This window comes from Arachis stenosperma, chromosome 2 (assembly GCF_014773155.1).
Source record: "Arachis stenosperma cultivar V10309 chromosome 2, arast.V10309.gnm1.PFL2, whole genome shotgun sequence".
Taxonomy (NCBI): Eukaryota; Viridiplantae; Streptophyta; class Magnoliopsida; order Fabales; family Fabaceae; genus Arachis; species Arachis stenosperma.
The window spans coordinates 93,083,758-93,102,842 of record NC_080378.1 but is presented as its reverse complement, the minus strand read 5'-3'; the positions used below and the strand labels follow the sequence as shown (position 1 = coordinate 93,102,842).

General features: G+C 31.9%; 2 protein-coding genes across 5 annotated transcripts; one reads left to right on the top strand and one right to left on the bottom strand.

Annotated features, from left to right (window-relative positions):
• Positions 1-2,085: 2,085 nt before the first annotated feature.
• LOC130960313 (isochorismate synthase, chloroplastic-like) lies at positions 2,086-8,181 on the top strand. 4 transcript variants are annotated; one of them, XR_009079064.1, is made up of 15 exons: positions 2,086-2,291; positions 2,413-2,822; positions 3,170-3,287; positions 3,393-3,509; positions 3,595-3,741; positions 4,004-4,078; positions 4,158-4,226; positions 4,433-4,551; positions 4,646-4,703; positions 5,174-5,284; positions 5,445-5,529; positions 6,362-6,459; positions 6,915-6,976; positions 7,325-7,428; positions 7,916-8,181. XR_009079064.1 is itself a non-coding variant. In XM_057885689.1 (15 exons), the coding sequence occupies exons 1-14, from the start codon at positions 2,184-2,186 to the stop codon at positions 7,379-7,381; spliced, it is 1,629 nt and encodes a 542-aa protein (XP_057741672.1). In that variant the 5' UTR covers positions 2,086-2,183; the 3' UTR covers positions 7,382-7,428; positions 7,916-8,170. The 4 variants fall into 4 exon arrangements, 2 of the variants coding, with proteins under 2 accessions (XP_057741672.1, XP_057741671.1); XR_009079063.1 differs by having other exon boundaries at positions 6,362-6,508; positions 6,884-6,976; positions 7,916-8,179; XM_057885689.1 differs by having other exon boundaries at positions 4,004-4,062; positions 4,453-4,551; positions 6,884-6,976; positions 7,916-8,170.
• A 7,202-nt stretch (positions 8,182-15,383) lies between these two features.
• On the bottom strand, positions 15,384-18,421 carry LOC130961650 (mitochondrial dicarboxylate/tricarboxylate transporter DTC-like). The gene is made up of 6 exons (XM_057887630.1): positions 18,231-18,421; positions 18,068-18,154; positions 17,746-17,807; positions 17,219-17,580; positions 16,316-16,530; positions 15,384-15,752 (listed from the first exon to the last, which is right to left on the bottom strand). The coding sequence occupies exons 1-6, from the start codon at positions 18,324-18,326 to the stop codon at positions 15,672-15,674; spliced, it is 903 nt and encodes a 300-aa protein (XP_057743613.1). The 5' UTR covers positions 18,327-18,421; the 3' UTR covers positions 15,384-15,671.
• Between the last annotated feature and the right edge of the window lie 664 nt (positions 18,422-19,085).

Below are 19,085 nucleotides of genomic sequence, written 5' to 3'. Positions count from 1 at the left end.
TTTTTGGAGTTTGTTCGGTTCACTAAAAATCTGCAATGTAGGGTCATTTTACTAATAAAAGAAGGGTAAAGTATTATTTTATCCCACCATTAAATTTGACGCAAACAATTTGTATATTGAAGAGTCAATAGTATTCGATTTTAGTGTGTAGGTAAAAAATCGATCAACCAACGATCACTAATATAAGAGTTTTTCTCTTTATTTTGGAGCGTTGATAATTGATTGTTAGAATTTGGAGTTTTGTATAAAATGAATATTGAGGAGAAGAAGTATTACAAGAAGATTTTGATTATGTTTTTCTAGCGCATGAAAGAATATATGACTTAACTACTAACGTTATTAACATTCACGTTACTCATTCCGTTAATTATTAATATCAAATTTAATGGTAAGACAACATTAAACTTGTTTCAAACTTTTTAGAACAAAAATAAAATGTTTAAAACATTAGGGATCAAATTAAAATTTGACCCTAAAATTGAGACTAAAATAATACTTTAACCTTAAAAAAACAAAAATTTGCAAACCCAGTAAGGCAGGACAACATCTCATGTTTCACCTCGTTAGTCTCTCATACATCAAAGAAGCCTACAACCACTCACTACATCTTATCTATCGCCGAGCTAATCTCCGTCGGTCAGAGGGTGCCGTCGCCGTCACCGGACAAATCTTAATTAAGCCTCCCACTTCTCCTGTCGGCATCACTCACATGTATAGAACCTACGGACATGTTCATTTTCTCACCGGTGCTTTTTGATTTTCCGTCGTTCTCTCTCTTTCTTACCGTACTCTCTCTCACCCTCACCCAAGCGGTATAGGTTGAGGAATCAAAATCAGAGTTCATATCCCTACCCAGTATCCACACTCACCCCCTGTTGCCCTTTTCATTGTCGAAAACTCACGTTGCTGCTGACATTCACACAGTCGCGGTTCTCTTCTTGTGTTATTGATGTTCTCTTCAAACTCTCCCTCCACTGCTTCTTCAATTTTATATTTGCGAGTTAATTGTTATTTTTTTGAGTTAACTTTTTTTATTGTTGATTGTTTTTTTTTTCTGAGTTAATGGTTGTGTTGTTGAGTTAATTATTATTAATTGTTGTCAATTTTTAGAGTTAACTTTGTACTATTGTTCTTATTCTAAATTAGTTTCTTATTTGTTGTGGGGTTGTTGATTATAAATTATGTTTTGATATTTTTTATAAACTTTAATGTTTGAATTTGTTTATGAATTTTTAGTGATAAATGTAGATAAGTTATTATGTAAAATTAGAAAATTTTAAATTTTATTAACTTAAAAATAATAAATTTAAATATTTAAAATTATATATTAAATTCTTAATAATTTTACTTTATATTTAATTAAACCGATTCAATTATGTTTTAATTTTGGTTGGACGATTAAACTATTAAATTAATAACTTGATCGATTCATTGACACGTTTGGTTTTTGTAACTTTGGTAAAAATTATTTAACAGAATAAGTTAAAATTGAAAAAACTAATTAATCAGTTGAATCGATTTAAAATAATTATTTAAAAAGCCAATTTTTTTAATTATATATTTCATAAATAAATATATTATTTTAAGTTGAATTTTTAAATCTCTATCATCTTCGGTTCGATTTTGAGAATATAGATAAAAGTATAAACAAAGGGAGTAACATACATGTGTAATCTTCAATAGAAAAAAAAAAAAACATACTAATCCAATTGAAATCATGGCAGGAATATACAAGAGAGTAGATCTTCTTCAATAAAAAAAAAATGAATGATATCTAATATTTAATATAATTATTTAATATTTTTTTATTTATTTTTGACCCCAATTATAAAATTTTTTTCTTCAATTAAAAAAAAATGAATGATATCTAATATTTAATCTAATTATTTAATATTTTTTTATTTATTTTTAACCCCACTTATAAAATTAAAGGTGAGATCATTCTGTATTTTGTCAAAGGTTAAAAAAACGGTCTAGGATCCATTTTCAATATACAAAAGGTCATCCTCCAGACTCTAGAGTCAACCGAATATCGAGCCCACCTATAAAATCCATATAATTTCATTCGATATCATATCATATCCGCTCATATTTTCTTACAACACAAGCTAGCCACCATTTCATCACACACACACACTCTCTCTCTCTCTCTTATGCTCCCTCACACATACTAAAACTCACTTATGGCAACAGCTTCTGCTCACAAGTCTCTCACAAAATGCACAAACACCTTCCTCTTATTTCCTCTCTCCAAGAAGCAACACTCTATTTACACTCTTCATTTTCACCAAGTAATGCTCCTCTCTCACTTTTAATTCTTTCTTTGTCTTCCAAAATTCCTCTTAATTATGTCGCTATCTTTAATATTCACACTAGTCATATGTTTTTATTTTGTTATTGGTGATTATTCAGAGACCATTGTGCCATGGATGCTATCTTTCAATGAATGGCTGCAGAAAAGGACAGTCAAGAGGGCCTGTTGGGACAATAGAGACACAAACGTTGGAACCGGTTGCAACAACTTCAATGGCTTTGTACAGCCTGAAAATGACGATTTCTAAGATGAAATCAGAGCCTCCATATGGGAGCTCTTCGGGCATAGTGAGGCTGCAGGTCCCCATTGAGGAGGAAGAGGTTGAGGCCATTGATTGGCTCCACTCACAGAACCACCTGCTCCTTCCTCGCTGCTTCTTCTCCGGCAGGGAACACAATTCTTTTGACTCTAATGGCAGAAGCTTGGTTAGCGTTGCCGGTGTTGGCTCTGCCGTTTCCTTTTGCCAGCCACACCCCTTTTCCTATTGGGATTGGATATCCATTAGGAGGCGAGTCATTTTTCTTTCCTTCAACAAACAAACTTCTATTATTTATTTTTTTATTTGGTTGTTTCCGTGTCACTTAACACGCCATGTGATCCACAACTTTTTTTTTAAATATTAGATAATTATTAAAATTTATTAATTTTATTTATTAATTAATTATTAATTTTTAAAAATATAAAATAAAATATATTATCCAATTATTAAGTAATAATAAAAATAATAAATTTTCACGACTCAAATATCCCCCGGCACCGTTCTTATATGCAGCAGCAGCCCCTGATGTTCCTCCATTGAATGCTTATTATTGTTTTTCTTGTGTTTAGTTCCTGATAAAACAACTTACTTTCAAGGTTTCTTTCTGAGAGCTGCCCACTGATTCGTGCATACGGAGCCATCCGATTCAACGCAAAAGCTAAGGTGTCATCAGAGTGGCTGCCTTTTGGTTCTTTCTACTTCATGATTCCTCAGGTGCATACATTGCATTCTTTCAAAATACCACTAATTACTTATTCCATTGTTGATAGTATTTATAGCATCAGCAGCTAGATATACCAAGCCCAAACAAATTGACAGGTTGAGTTTAATGAGCTTGAAGGAGGATCGATGCTCACTACGACCATTGCGTGGGACAATACAATTTCTTGGTCCTGGGAAGATGCAATCAATGCTCTCCAAGAAACCCTTAGCAAGGTGATTCCAAATTGATTCTGTTACTTTACTTATTATTAGGCAGAGATTTAGTTCAGAGTTCAAACTTTACAGTTTTGGCCTGCAGGTTTCTGCTTCGATTGTGAGGTTTCCGAAACAAGCTCCTCCAACATTAATATTAAGTAGCCATGATATTCCAAGTAAAATATATTGGGATATTGCTGTTAACAGAGCTTTGGAGATGATAAAGAAAAACAACTCCTTACTAACCAAGGTAAACCTATAATTTTTCGGACCATTTTGATTTCTTACATTGATATCATAACTTGCGTCACAAGAATTCATTTGAAAGCACTCTCTTTAACCATGTGTAATCATTCTTTCTCATATGCGTGCTATGTCGATTACTGTCGATTACAATTCTAAGAATTGTACTGCATTACAAATTTATTTTTTTACCTCTTATCTTATATATATGAGTACTATTTTCCTTGGTCAAAAAAAAAAAAATCATCTTTGTTATATTGGAAATTCAGGTTGTGCTGGCTCGTAGTACAAGAGTAGTGCCTACTACTAACATCGATCCGCTTATGTGGTTAGCTTGCTTAACGGTATCGAAATCTTCTTTGAATTTTGACACTTAAAATGGTGTCTTGGCATCAAGAAGTAATGAATTTCAAATGTGTGTAGGTTGAGAGCGAAAATGCATACCAGTTTCTCCTTCAGCCGCCAAATGCACCTGCATTTATCGGAAATACAGTAAGTCTATAACTTATTTCATTGCATTCTACATGCTGAAAATTCCAGAATTTATATATCAGAAGATGAATTTCACTTTGTTGTTAGTTTTCTTAATTTGAGAGTCATCCAATGGATAACCTGTTTAAGAAATATTCGGTGAATATCAACAATGATGAATTCTTCTGCTCTGTTGCCATTTTAATTTCTATGAACTTGATGAATAGCCAGAGCAACTATTTCACAGAAAATGGCTCCACATTACTAGTGAGGCTTTGGCTGGAACTCGAGCTAGAGGAGCGTCGATGGCACTGGATCGTCAAATAGAACTTGACTTGCTTACAAGGTTAACTTGTATTCCTTGATGCCTGTGGTTACCACTATTTTCATTGTGTCTAGCTCCCCCAATTTGTTGTATAAGTTTCTTCACATATTTACAGTCCAAAGGATGATATTGAGTTCACCATAGTAAGGGATACCATAAGAAGAAAATTAGAGGTGAGTTTCTTTGACTTTTTTTTTTCTCTCGGTTAATTTCACTTTTTGTAGGTAAGGAGTCCTGCACTCCTTGTTAACTTGACAAATCTTAACTCTCTATTTATTATATTTTATATCTATGACTCAAATTTAAAATTTAGAATTTATGATTTAGGATTTAAAGTTTAGAATTTAGAATTTAGGTTCAGATATTTAGAGTTCATAATTTAGGTTTTAGGATTTAAGATTTATGGAGTTCAAAGAGGGCTACACTCCTTACTTTCTTCCGAGCGCATTAGCATTCGCTAAGTAAAATACAAAACAAATTGTCATTGACAATGGCTGTATTTTGTTTTTGTGTAATGCTGACCTCAATATGCAGTTTAATTTACCATATTACGTTTTCCATCTTCTTGTAGTTATGTTGGACCTTCCATGGTTATGATCATGATAAGGATAAAACTTGCATCTGGTTGTTGTTTTTTCAACAGGGAGTGTGTGAAAACGTTATAATCAAGCCAAAGAAAATGATAAGAAAGCTCCCCAGGATCCAACATTTATTTGCTCAATTAGCCGGCAGGTTAAGAAGCGAAGAAGACGAGGTAATCATAGTAAAATTTGAGTGCCATGTACCCTACTTTTACTCCTTTAAAGGTTTGAATTTTTCGTTCTTCAAATGAAGTAATTTTATTAGTACCCACCATACAACAAGTTTGTGAATCTTTCTTGCTTTCGTTTCTTTTTTATTTTTCCTTTTAACAGTTTAAAATTTTGTCATCTCTTCACCCAAGTCCAGCAGTTTGTGGGTTTCCAACAGAAGAGGCACAACTTTTAATTGCAAAAACAGGTGCATCCATTTTCTCTACACCATTATTATTTCTGATGTTTAATCCTTTTTTTTCTTTTAGGGTACTTTTAGCAGGAGTAGTTACATTTTCTTATAGATTTTTTTTAATATAATATTCTTTACTTAACTTAAAAGAGGAACATAAATTTTAGTGGGGCCTGAAAATCCATGCAAGCTAGCTTGTTGACAATGGTGATTGGTGGTCATTCATTTCACTCTAATATGACTGCATATTTTATGCAACTAGAAAATGCTGTGATTTGGCACAGTGATTATTAGAGAAGTCAGAGGAGTTGATTATTATGAATCAGTGTAAATTTTGTTACTGCAAATATGTCAATTTCTGTTGGATGAATTTTCTTGACTTACAATCCTAGAACCCTATTTTTTTATTAAAATAAATCTTTTTGTTGTTGAGGAATTTTGTTTCAATACTTGAAAATGGAATTTCTTGATTTTCTGGGAAATAATTCATGCCTTGGTAGACCAGCTTATACCTGCCTTCCAATTGAGTGTTAGTTTATCCAAGGTTTATTTCGGTCCTCGATTTTGTAAGGCAATACATTTTAGTCTATGAAATTTCAAAAAGAGCATTTTGGTATAAAGATGGGACGAAATGATCAGCAAAGTCAAGGACCAAATGAACCTTTACTCATTTATGAAACATGTGATATGATTAGATTGGTATTAATCATTTTAGAGCATGCTGGTTAATAAGGTGATAAAAAAGAATATGTGGTTGATGTTTCAAGTTTGGTTTGACCAAGTTATGATTTCTATTCTCTTGAATAAACTTATGTTAATTTTTTTCATTTTTTACATTGATGTTCAGAAGTATTTGATAGAGGGATGTATGCCGGACCTGTTGGTTGGTTCGGCGGCGGAGAGAGCGAGTTTGCTGTTGGCATCAGGTCAGCATTGGTGGAAAAGGTTAGCTGCAATTTTGAGGATTTTTTCCTCCTTAGTGGAGAAAAAAGAGGTGCCACACTGCCACATATAGTTTGCATAGATTGATATTATTATCCGATTTTGATGAGTGATTAGTGTTTGTAACATGTATATAAAGTAAGGGAAAACGTGATAATTCTATTGCTTAAGCAGCAGTAAGCACCTTTAATATGATATAATATCACTATTCACTACTATTTTTTTATTATTATTTTTTGTACAAAATTTTTCTGTTTTTCTGTTGAAACTGGTAGGAATGATTTTTGCAAAACCCAGCAAAATTGTGAAATAGAAAACTGTTTCAAGAAATCCCTATAATTTCAAGAAGACCATTATTAGTATTAGCAATAATATTTAAATCTTTAAAAGGAAGCAAATCATACGAGTTTATTCAATCTCTTTTTAGGATCACGGTGCATTGATATATGCTGGAACAGGGATAGTGGAAGGAAGCAATGCTTACTTGGAGTGGGATGAACTAGAACTCAAGACATCTCAGGTGAATTTGTAAAAAAAAAAAATCCATCTCATTCTGTAAGTTGAATCTTTTATGGCCGATTTTGCTATTTTGACAACTCGAAAAGGATTAAAGATTTGTTTTTAGTTTTTTGTAAATCATTATTTAAAATGTTTGGTTTCATCTCTATGCTTAGTAAATACTAATGTGACAGATTAAACACTAATATGGCGACTCGAGACAGGTTAGCATTATATAGATAGAGAAAAATAGTAGACTAAAATTGAGAAAAATAATAGACTAAGAGAGAGCATGAGATTGATCTAAAATTGATATAATGTTATGATGACAAAAATTGATTGCATCAATTGTTGCTGACATGTTTTGTAGTTCACCAAGTTGCTCAAACTTGACTTGCCTCTCAGACAAAAAGTAGATTGTAAATGAGCTCCATCAACTGATTCGGTTAGCATCTTCGATATCTATTCATGCTGGTAAACTTCCTAACTACCATTCATTTCATTTTTCAATTTTTTCTTGGGAGGTCAAGGATTAATACCATGCCATTTAAAGTTGCCAAGTATTAAAATTGCAAGTTGAAAAATATTTATCAAAGAATTTTGATGCATAGCTTCTGGGGAAACATGTTTAGTGATTGATGGTAATTTTTGTTTTTATACATCTCATTAAAATAAAATTAAATCATCTAGATGATGGTAAGCACAAAGTAGACAAGCAAGATTTCTCAAAATTAACATTTTCTTTTTCAATTTCTTTATACACAACCCTTAAAAAGGAAGAATGAAAATTAATTTGTTTGGTGGATTTAAAGCTGATAGATTTTTTTTCATGATTCTAAAACATCTGAGATATTATTATCTTGGTCTGAAGTCTGAACTAGCTTTTGCATGTCAGTACAAAAAATTGGTATATTGCATTTTTGCCACATAAAGTTTGAGACTATGTTGTTTTTTTTCTTAGGTGGAGGCTTTGGACAACACCATATAGAATAAAACATTATAAGCTATTTATTTATGTTATTTTAATGACTCAATTACTGCTCTTTAGAGTAGATTCAACAACTGCTGATTTGTATTCATGGGTTGAGAAGTCATGACAGCAATTCTTTCTCCCGAATATTTGTACTCTTTTGAGCAAAGAAATATAAAAAACATTGTATAAGAATAATAATAATATGTATACACTAGTGTGTAATAATATTTCTTATTTTGTATGATCTCAATAATTTGCAAAAGGAGAAGAAATAAAGTGATTTATTTTTAATATATAAAACACAAATTACTATGATCCTAGTATTATGCTTATCGAGCGATACATTTAGTATATTATCTGACTGTTTACACGTAAAGAAATTTAATTCCAAATAGAGTAAGTATTTCTAGTAAGTAATTATGATTCACAAAGCCACTGCATAGGTTGGTAACATTTCCTTCTTGATACTTTTTTTATAATTTTGGTTGTTGAACTATCAGAGTCGGATGTGAATGCACACCATCAAAATAAGGTTAGAATTGAAAATCAATCATAAATTAACCACCACCTGAACTGTAAGATGGCTTCAATGTGTTTTTACCACAATCATAGCAAAAGTGCCATTAATCTCATATGTGATAGCTGATGAGCTATTAAAACTGGCCAAGGTCATGGATTTAAGTTGTAGAAATATTATATCTTTTTGGTGCGACTCTTTTTCGAATCCTGCGTTAAATGCTAGATGTTTGTGCACCAGGTTACCTTGTATTATAAACGAAAATGATGATATATAATATGAGATAAATAATGAACACACCTAATGGTTTAAGGGAAAATAAAAGTATAATCTTCCCTCTTCATTATTTAAACACCTGAACTTTTATATGATTTTACAACAAAGCTCCAAAAATATTATTAGTCAGATTGTAAGAGTTTAACACGAAGATCTGCCTACAATAATAATCTCCCATTCTAAGAGTCAAAGCATCCCATCTAAAGATCAATGTAGTAAGACTCTTATTAGTCATTTCATCTTTATGCCAACATTTTAATTCTAAATTTGAGAGAAAATTAAAGAAAATAAAACTAATATAGAAATACATAAAACTAAGAGTTGGGATAAATATTTGGCATTTCAAAAGAGAAATTTTCACATGCCTGCTGCTGCTTATGACAAAAGGGCAAAACTTACCAAAGTTCCATGTAATGTCACATAGCTGTTTAAGACAAACACATTAGATCCCTCTCACAAAACTGTTATTTGATAATGAATTAATTTATTTGGTATGAGATATGGAAGCAAGTTTGAACTTTTCCATATCCTTTTCAGAATACAGAATTGTTTGGTTGGCTTATGTTGTCTTTAAAATGGCAACCTCAAAGTCTTCTCAACATGCATACTAAGTTTCTTGCTATAAATTATGAGTTTTCTCAGTGTGTTCTATTATCTAATTGAATCGATTAAGAATATTAGGTATAGAAAGCTCTAATGAAAAAAAAATGAGTATTCTAAATCTTAAATATATTTTTAAGAAAGATCTAAATTTTTCACTCATATTATTATTTTCAATCATGCTAGGTGTATATAAAAAATTAGCTACTAAATTATATTCTCAAATAAATAACTAAATAAGCATTTTTTCAAAGTAAACATAGAATAAAAAAAGCAATAACAAAGTAAGGAAAAAAAGAGAAGTAGTTTTAAATATAAAGATGCGTTTTATATTTATCCTTGTCTATTTCTCTCATGTTTCATTTTTTATTACTTTTTTTTTATTTGTAAAATTTCAATTGTGAATTATAAACATACTAGTGTTTTTGTCTGTAATATAAATCTTTTAAAGTTACATCGGCTTTGTCCTAACATTACAAATTATAACCCAAAAAATTAATAGAATCAAACTACTTTTACAAAACGACCATAAGAGACGAAAGTCTCTGTTGGCTAAACAAATCAAGATCTCTATAGATAAAAAAGATTAAATAATAAGTATTTAGTTAATATTTTCGTGTGAAAGAATTAAATTTTTTATCAATAATTAATTTTTAACATTCATTATTAAATTTTGAAATAATTTAATATGTATACTTTTATATTTAATTAGGTGTTAATTTTGTTGCACAAATAAAAATAATTAATTTTCATGCTTGTTATTTAAAAATAATATTTTTTTCTCCACGTATATAATTAGATATTCGTATAAAAAATTCATATTGATAGTTATAAATTTATTCAAAATCAATTTTTTTTAAATAATTAAATCTTAATTAAAATTATTAATCACCATATTAGTATTCTCTTTAAATTATATATAATAAATATTTGAATAGAGAGAAGTTACTTCCATGATTGTTCCATTAGTATTCCCTTTTGCAACCAAACGTGCTTTATATTTCATGATTGTTCCATTGGGATGTCGTTTAATTGCAAAAATTCATCTCCATTCAATGATTATATCAGAGAAGATGGAGTGACTAAATCCCAAGTATGAGCTTTCTTTAATGCTGCTAATAGGGTGAGGATAAAGCCTTCGAGGCTCACAGAGCTCTGGGCTTAATAATGCCAGATTTGGCCCTTGTCTGCATAGGATACTTGTTAATAGGTTTAACTGTAGAAGGTGAATTCCCTAATTGAACAACTATCAGGATGTTTAATATTGTGTAATTCTTGATTTTAGACAGAAGAGGTAGGAATAGAAAGAGTAGTATGAGGAAACTGAGATGGCTTTGGTATAGTGATATTTGATGAAAAAAAGACATGTCTTGTGATGAAAATTTTACCACTTCTTGTAAGCATTTATAGCCTTTATGATGTGGAGCATGCCCCAAAATCAAACTTGGTTTGATTATATGGTTTAAGGCATGGATAGCAAGCACATCCAAAAACTTTGAGAAATTTGTAATCTGGCTTGTGCCTGTACATCAGTTCATAGGGTGAGATGTTGTGTGTATTTGATGCTATATGTAGCTGAAAGAAAAGAATGATCTCAGTGAGTAATAGGTAAAGTAGCAGTAGCTGACATAGATAACCAAATTTCAGTAATATCCCTATGTTTTCTCTCAGTCCTACCATTTTATTGGTGTGTATATGGACAAGAAAAACGATATGCAATATCTTCTTAAGCAAGAAACTGAGTGAAACTATGAGATAAGTACTTCCTACCATGATCAGTTTGAAAGGCTTTAATTTTTACATTTGTATGCTTCTCAATCTCAGCTTTGTATTTTGTTTAAATGCTTCAAGTGCCTGTGATTTTGAGTGTAGCAAGTATATACAATCAATGAACGAAATGTAATATCGAAAACCATGAAAAGAAGCAATAGGAGCTGGGCCCCAAATGTCAGAATAGACCATGTCTAAAGGAGTAGTAAAATTAAAGTCATCCAAAGCAAATGGTAAAACGTGCATCTTAGCTTGGCAACAGTATTGACATAAACCTTGATTTATTACATACTTGCATAACAGTCATAACAATCTTTGAATTACAATGCCCAAGGCATTTATGCTAAAGGGAATAAGAGTCTGTTTTAGTACTAAAGGCAAAAGAAAAAGAAACTGTGTTCGCAAAGCAACTAGATGCAGGCAATGATTTAGTAACAGCAATTCCATCAAATTGATAAACTCCATTTTTAGGAGTTCCTTGAAGAAGAATCTCCTGTGTGTCCTGTGTTTAACATAGCAAACATGGGGTGAAATTCAAAATAACAATCATTATTATAAACAAATTTTTAAACACCGACCAAGTTATTTGTAATATCAGGAACCAACAATAGTTTTTTTTAAATAAACTATTTTTTAGTGTCAAGATGTACCAATTTTGCAGATTAGACTACCTGTACCATTACCCAACATTAGTTGTTCATTGCCGTGAGTAAATTTTCTGAATTGGCTGTGATGTGATGGCTAGCTCCCATGTCAGGTACTCAAAGTTGAAGGAGTTGCAAGATATAGTTGAGGATTATGATAAGAAGAAGGTGGCATAGGAGTGGATGAAGATTGACCGATTGTGGTCTCTGAGTATTATTGTTTGACTGAAAATTCAGCATGATAAGGCAATGTGACCGAATCTCCCACACACCTGACACTGAGGTCTAGTGTCATTGTTGTTGAGATGAGGATATTGAGATGCAGTTTATGTGCCCAATTCAGCTTTTCTAAACCTTTCATACATATCCTCATGAGCAAGAAAAAGAGCCTCACTCTCTATTAAAGTAATCATGACTGAGGAGATAAACAATGCATACTCCTCTGTTAAGCCCTCAATCATGGCATTAATGTGATCTTCAAGTGAAGAAAGTGAATCTACAATAGTTTTGATCTTCTTGACATAGTCAATACCTAAAATTCCTTGTTTCTTTTAGTTTGAGTTGCTGAATTTTAATCTTGGAAATCTTGGCAAAGTAATCACTCGCAAGCAAAGCTTTATTTGTACCTCAAAGAATGCATAACGTCTCGTCCTCAGACAACATCTTCAAACTACAAAGTCTATCCATTGTATTTAACCTTCCCAAAATAATGAACCATGTAAGAAGCTCCACTCTTGGAGGAACAAGCCCGATCCACAGTTTCGATGAAAAGTTGTACATATTTGGTTCAAGATTCCTACACCGGTCCTTATATATCACACTTAGGAAGGACTTTACCAAGTACTCATTCAGCTTATCATGTTTCCAAACCAGTGAATCAACTACGTCAGCTTTTATAACTACTTTAGAAAGCACTTGAATCATAGCACCATGATCCTCCATATCCTAATTCCGCATCTCTCTCTGCTAAGACAAGCTCCAAACCCCACACTCACTGACCATGCAGTCCACATTACTTGAGACTCGGTACAGCCGCGGGAACACCTCCCTGAACATGCCTTCTTTGAGCCAAAGATGTTGCCAAAAATTCGTTTTAGTGCCATCTTCAACCACAAGCTGCATCCCATCTTCAAATATCTCCCCCAATCTTCTTTCCCTCTCCTTTAGGCCTCCAATAATCCCCACACGCTCCCATAATCCTTGCTTATCTGTCCCTCTAGTCTCAAGTCTTGTTTGAGATTATTGCATGAACAAATTACTCGCTTTCACAAATTACTGGCGCACTAGCACTCCTCCTATTTAAAACTGATTTAATCAACACTAACTTTCCCGCTTCCGATAGAAATTTACCCTTCCCCTTCAATCTCTCCTCTATCTTCCTAATCACCGGATTCCAAGTATGAATTCGCTTGGAGTTAGCACCTAGAGGAACACCTAAGTATTTAATAGGCAAGCTTGCTTCCTTACACCTTATGATACTGCATGCCTTCCTAACCTCCTCCAATCCCCCATTCAAACCTATAAAAATAGATTTATCATAGTTAATTTTAGGCCCGACAAAAACTCAAAGCCAGGTAAAAATCTCCTATAATTATAGACAGTATTCTCATCGCAAGGACAAAATAGAATTTTATCGTCTGCAAATTATAGGTGAAACAATTCTACTTTGTTTTTGCCCACCTCAAGAGACTTTAATAGACCTTTTCTACCCAACCTTGCAAGCATTTTATTCAGTACTTTCCCGACAAGTACAAAGAGAAAAGGGGATATCGGATCACCTTGGCGTAGACTTCGCTGCAAATCAAAAGACTTGTCACCGTTCCGTTGATGATTATGGACATTGACGCTGTTGTGAGACACAACTGATGAACCCAATGCCATGAAGCACCTTGTCAACAAAATCTCATCTGACGCTGTCATATGCCTTCTGAAAGTCCAATTTGATCAACCAAGCTTTCTTTTTAGACCTTTTCAGCCAATGAATCGTCTCGTACGCTATTAGAGCTCCATCATGAATTCGTCTTCCACTTACAAAAGCTTACTATATCTCATTTACTAACATCAGCATTGGTGGTTGTAACCTCCTAGCCATTATCTTCAAAATTACTTTTTATAAGCATCCAACCATGCCGGTAGTCCTTAAGATCATTCGAAGTTTCGAACCACCCTCCTTGTGGGCGAGCGCTACCCATGTCAAGTTGGCTTTTTTTTTTGGTTTGTACCAGGGTATTCATTAGGCCGGAAGCTCAATGACTAATCCCTCGAGTAATGTAGAGGCAAAGTGAACGACCCTCCCAAGCAAGCAAGTTTCATTCCCATCCTCCAGTGAATATTGAAATCGGGAGAAATGGTCAAGGGACACAGACCCTCATCCATCTGTGCCAACTTGCATTGGTCAAGTTGGCTTTTTTAGGGAGACGACAATCAGAACAAAATTTCTTTCACTAAGATACAGAAATCCAGCCCAATTACATTCCAAAGTTTCCTAATACATTTAAATTTATATCCGTTCGAATCGCCTGCTGGGCTTGGCTCACAATTCCACACTGCATTTTTTATTTTTTTCGATGGTTAGGATGGATTCAATCTGTTTCGCTAAAAAATATATCCTTAAAAATATTATTAAAACACAATTTTAAAGATATAAATTATAATCTCACACTGTATCTCTAAAAAAAATATAATTATATTTTTATATACATAAAAAAATATTATTTTTAAATAATAAACATTAAAATTAATTATTTTTATTTGTACAACAGATTTAATACTTAACTAAATATAAAAGTATATACATTAAATTTTTATAAATTTTAAAATAATTATTAGATAAATATTGAACTCTTTCATATAAAAATAATAACTAAAACACTTATTAATTTGATTTTTTTATCTAAGATTATGACCTTTTTGTAAAAGTAGTTTGATTCTATAAATATTTTGTGCCATAATTTATAATATCAAGACAAAATCAACATAATTTTAAAAAAAATTATATTCCCGTAATATTATTGCGGACAAAATTACTAATTTAGTATATATAATAATAACAATAACAATAATAATATAAGAAGAGTTTTAAGTATATCGAAAATACCGGTGTTCCAATTGTTTTAACTATTAATTTCAATTATAAAAAATATATATAATATATATTAATTAAAATTAATAGATAAAACAACTGGAACACCGATATTCCCGATACACTTGAAATTATTCTAATAATATAAAGGAAATTTATCATGTATATAAAGTTTGATTTTTGTTAAATACCCCAAAAATTTTCAATGCTTTGAAAAGTATTTAATAAAAAAATTGTTTGAGTCATCATCCTTCGCAATTTTCTCCACCTATTATTATCATTAGATCCAATCACGTATTAAGAGAGTCATTAAAATTTATTATTTTTTGTCATCACTTAATTATTAATGTTTAAAAATATAGAATAAAATATATTATTAAATTATTAGACTAAAAAAAAAGGAATTAAATTAATAACTAAATGATAATTAAAAATAATAAATTCTGATCCCTAGTGTTTTTTTTTAGTATTAAGATGATTTTGTTTACGTTAACAATTATAAAGAATAATCGATAAAGGAATAAATTCATTTTCATGTTAAACAGAAAATACTTCAAATGATGTCATTACCGCCTATCATGTATCATGTTTGTTTACTCGTAAAAAAACTTAGTTCCAAATAGAGCTAAGTATTTCTAGTAAGTAATTATGATTCATAAAGTCACTACATGAATTGGTTTACAATCTTGGTTGTTGAACTATTAGCATCAGGTGTGAATGCACACCATCAAAATAAGGTTGGAATTGGAAGTCAATCAATTAGGATCAGAGCTCCTGAGCAAATTATCAAATGCTAAAAATGCATGAACTCTGCATTAACTAACAACCACCTCAAACTCAAACTCAAACGTCGCTTCAACGAGCTTTTATTGTAATCTTTTTTTCACTGATTGATGCATCCAAACGACGAAGCTGTTTCGTGATAAACCATGAAATCTGGATAATCGGACAATAAACTATTAGTTGTCACTACAATAAGAATTTAACTTAATCCAATGCACTTTATCTAATAATAAAACTGATGAGCTACTAAAACTGGCCAAATGTGCATCAGGCTACCTTATATCATGAACGAAAATGACGATATACAATATGAAATAAATAATGAACACACCTAATGTTTTAGGGGGAATAAAAGTATAATCTTCCCTCTTTGTAAATTTAACACGAAGATCTGCCTACAATAACAGTCCCCCATTTTAAAAATCAAAACATCCCATCTAAAGATCAAAGTATTAAGAACCTTATTAGCCATTTCATCTTCGTCCGAACATCCAAATTCTAAATTTGAGAAGAAAATTAAAGAAAATAAAAATAATATAGAAATACAGAAGACTAAGATTTTAAATCCTTCAATACCTTATGATAGAAAGCACCTAAAATTGAACTTTGAGAAAATCTTTGAAGTTAAAAAGAAAATAAATAAAAACTAACAAACAACCCACAGCAAAATAATTAAAATGATCAGTGCAGAGTGGACATGAGATAAAAAGCAGTACCGTCGTCAGAGCAGCAAATCTGAAAAAGTAGAAATGGAACCCGGAGTAAAACATAGGAAGTCCTCCTGTTTTCCAGGTTTTGCGAACACAATCAAAACTGCCAGTATAAGGATATTTTCCATAAGCATCAGGTTGCATAGTCTGAAGTTGGGTCCTAACGTAGTCAAATGGCAAACTTAAAGCGCATCCAATGAAAGAAGAAATAACACCGGCACCTAGATAAAGAAAGAAGTGATATTAGTGGCAAAGAAATTAAAATGATTGATGCACTAACTTCTTATGAGATATACGACAACTCACATCTCAACCATACTTAGAGATGTGGACTCAACTTAAACTTATCTAATAACAAATGGAGTGTAAACAACACTATGTCAATCCAAGTGTCTAACATAACTCATAGCAAAAACAGTTGGGATAAATATTTGGCATTTCAATAGAGAATTTTTCACATGCCTGATGCTGCTTATGACAAAAGGGCAAAACTTACCATAGTTCTATGTAATGTCACATAGCTGTTTAAGTCAAACACATTGGATCCTGTTGGGTGGTTTTGGGTGTGAATTTATCAAAAAGAAAAAAAAATTGTTGGGGCTGATTTGTCCGCTGAAGATATTGTGTGAATGTTTACTCTAAGATAATTTCTCTTTATATGAACTTAGGTTTATCATTTCAGTTCAATACAGTCAAAGTGGCTTGTATTATATTGGGTTTTTAAACCTAGAATGTTATGCCCCTCTCGACGTTTTTTTTTTTATTTTACTGTCATGATGAAATGACAGACAAAATAATGCCACCAATATGTTAAATAAAAAATAACCCATTTAACTACTCAAGAGCCTTGTTGAGAGAAATAGCATTAGTCAAATAAAATTATTCAACGGCAATAAATTTTTTACTTACCAATCATACTAGTGGTGACTCCAAAACCAAGGGAATCCTTCAAGTACCTAAAACTCGGAGGATAACCAGAAAAACACCCTGTAGTTAGTGCATACTGTTTTGCTATTTCTGGCACAGAACCTCTCCAAAGCACCCGAACCCCTTCATCTGCAACAACACGATGAAGCGCATTGAAGACATTCGTGTAATTTCGGCGCTTAGAGGTAGGAAAAGTTGCATCAGCCTGCATACGAATTTCTGCCAACTGTGTTGGGATACTAAAAGCCCATCCGATTGTTAGAGCAGTTGAGGTAACCATAACTTTCTGGCCAAGTGACAAGGGTTTGCGATCATTATCCCCGGTTACTGTAGTTGCTATGATTCTAGAAAGCAATTAAAAATCACTGTGATAAAGAACACGGTGCAATTCCGTCATAAACATACAAGTAGTGAGACCATGGGGATAGAAAGCAACTAATGGAAAATTATAAAGGAATCACACACACAGGTTATATAAGTTTAGTGTATTAAGAATGACGAAAACTCACGAATATGATCCAGCTTGAACAGCTTTATGCAGAGGCAGCCTAAGTAGTGCAGCAGATAGACCCTATGTTAAGAATCAAGTTAGAAACTGGTGTGAGAAATGATACTGTATATGTATAACCAAAAGAAAAATGTTAAAGTAGGCTCAATGTGATTATGTTCAATAATAATAAGAAATGAACGATTAAAAGTTTGACCAAAATGAGCAACAGCTAGAAGAAACACTTAATAATAGTAATAATATAACACACATGTTCAAATGCAGATTGGGAACTGCATCACATTTGAATAAAAATGATTGTGATGAAAGGAAATGAGAAATACCCTATAAAAGGCGGCATAACCCCCTTCTGTTTTGAGAATGTTGGATGCGATCTGCGCACCTGATCCTTGACCTAATTGCATCCTCACCTACACCATAATCAGAGGATCATACATTAAATCAACCCAAAAAAAGAAGAAAGGCAGAAGGAATTCAGATTAGAACCTTGATAATATCCATGGGTTGAAGGAGGGAAACGCTGAGCATGTTGAGGCCGGTTTTAACAGGGTCCATATTCTTTCTCTTCTTCTCATTCCCCATTGATGAGCGAGGTAGTACTGAGAGAGTTCAGAGGAGTAACGGATCAATGGAGAAAAAGAACAACTACTACTACTCTCTCTGAACTGAACTGAACTTGGAAGTTAGAACTAGACCGGAAAGAGCGTGTGTATTGTCTAATGTCTATTATACCCCTTTCCAACACGCGGTTGGGATGCCCGTTAGGCCCTTAGATACTAGTAATTAATGAAGGATATTACTTATAGAAAATTTTTATACAAAATATAAAAAAATTTTAATTTTGTAAACTTTTTATATATGTAAAAAAAATTATTTTTGATATACTGTTACATAAAATACATGTGTATTTAATTAGATAACTTCATGTCAACATAAATAGTTCTTTTTTATATTAACCGTGTAAATAGTAATTTAAAAAAATAGATATACTTGGACGAATATATAAAACGTTTTATACTGTTAATATATCAAAATTAAACTCTTAACTAAATTTAAAATGCTAAATTTTTTGTATTCCCTTGAATAATGTCCTTAAGACACTCTTTAGTTAAATTTAATTTATCGTTGTCATTATTTTAGAATAAACAAAAATATATTTATTCTTGAAATATAAAAAAATTAAGAGTGTTCATATCATAATATAGATAAATTCGATTTTAATAGAAAAAAAAAACTACTATTTCTGCTCACAAAGATTTAGAATGATGATAAAATTACTTACAAAAAAAAAACTAATATTATACTCATAAAAAATTATTTTTGTTTAACAAAAATACTCAT

Excerpts from the sequence above, each read along its gene's own strand:
- LOC130961650 (XM_057887630.1), bottom strand. The coding sequence starts at position 18,326 with ATGGGGAATGAGAAGAAGAGAAAGAATATGGACCCTGTTAAAACCGGC. Across the intron at positions 18,155-18,230 it reads AACCCATGGATATTATCAAG|GTGAGGATGCAATTAGGTCA; the intron begins GTTCTAATCTGA and ends ATTATGGTGTAG. Across the intron at positions 17,808-18,067 it reads GTTATGCCGCCTTTTATAGG|GGTCTATCTGCTGCACTACT; the intron begins GTATTTCTCATT and ends TTCTTAACATAG.
- LOC130960313 (XM_057885688.1), top strand. The coding sequence starts at position 2,184 with ATGGCAACAGCTTCTGCTCACAAGTCTCTCACAAAATGCACAAACACC. Across the intron at positions 4,079-4,157 it reads TGTGGTTAGCTTGCTTAACG|GTTGAGAGCGAAAATGCATA; the intron begins GTATCGAAATCT and ends AAATGTGTGTAG. Across the intron at positions 5,530-6,361 it reads ACTTTTAATTGCAAAAACAG|AAGTATTTGATAGAGGGATG; the intron begins GTGCATCCATTT and ends ATTGATGTTCAG.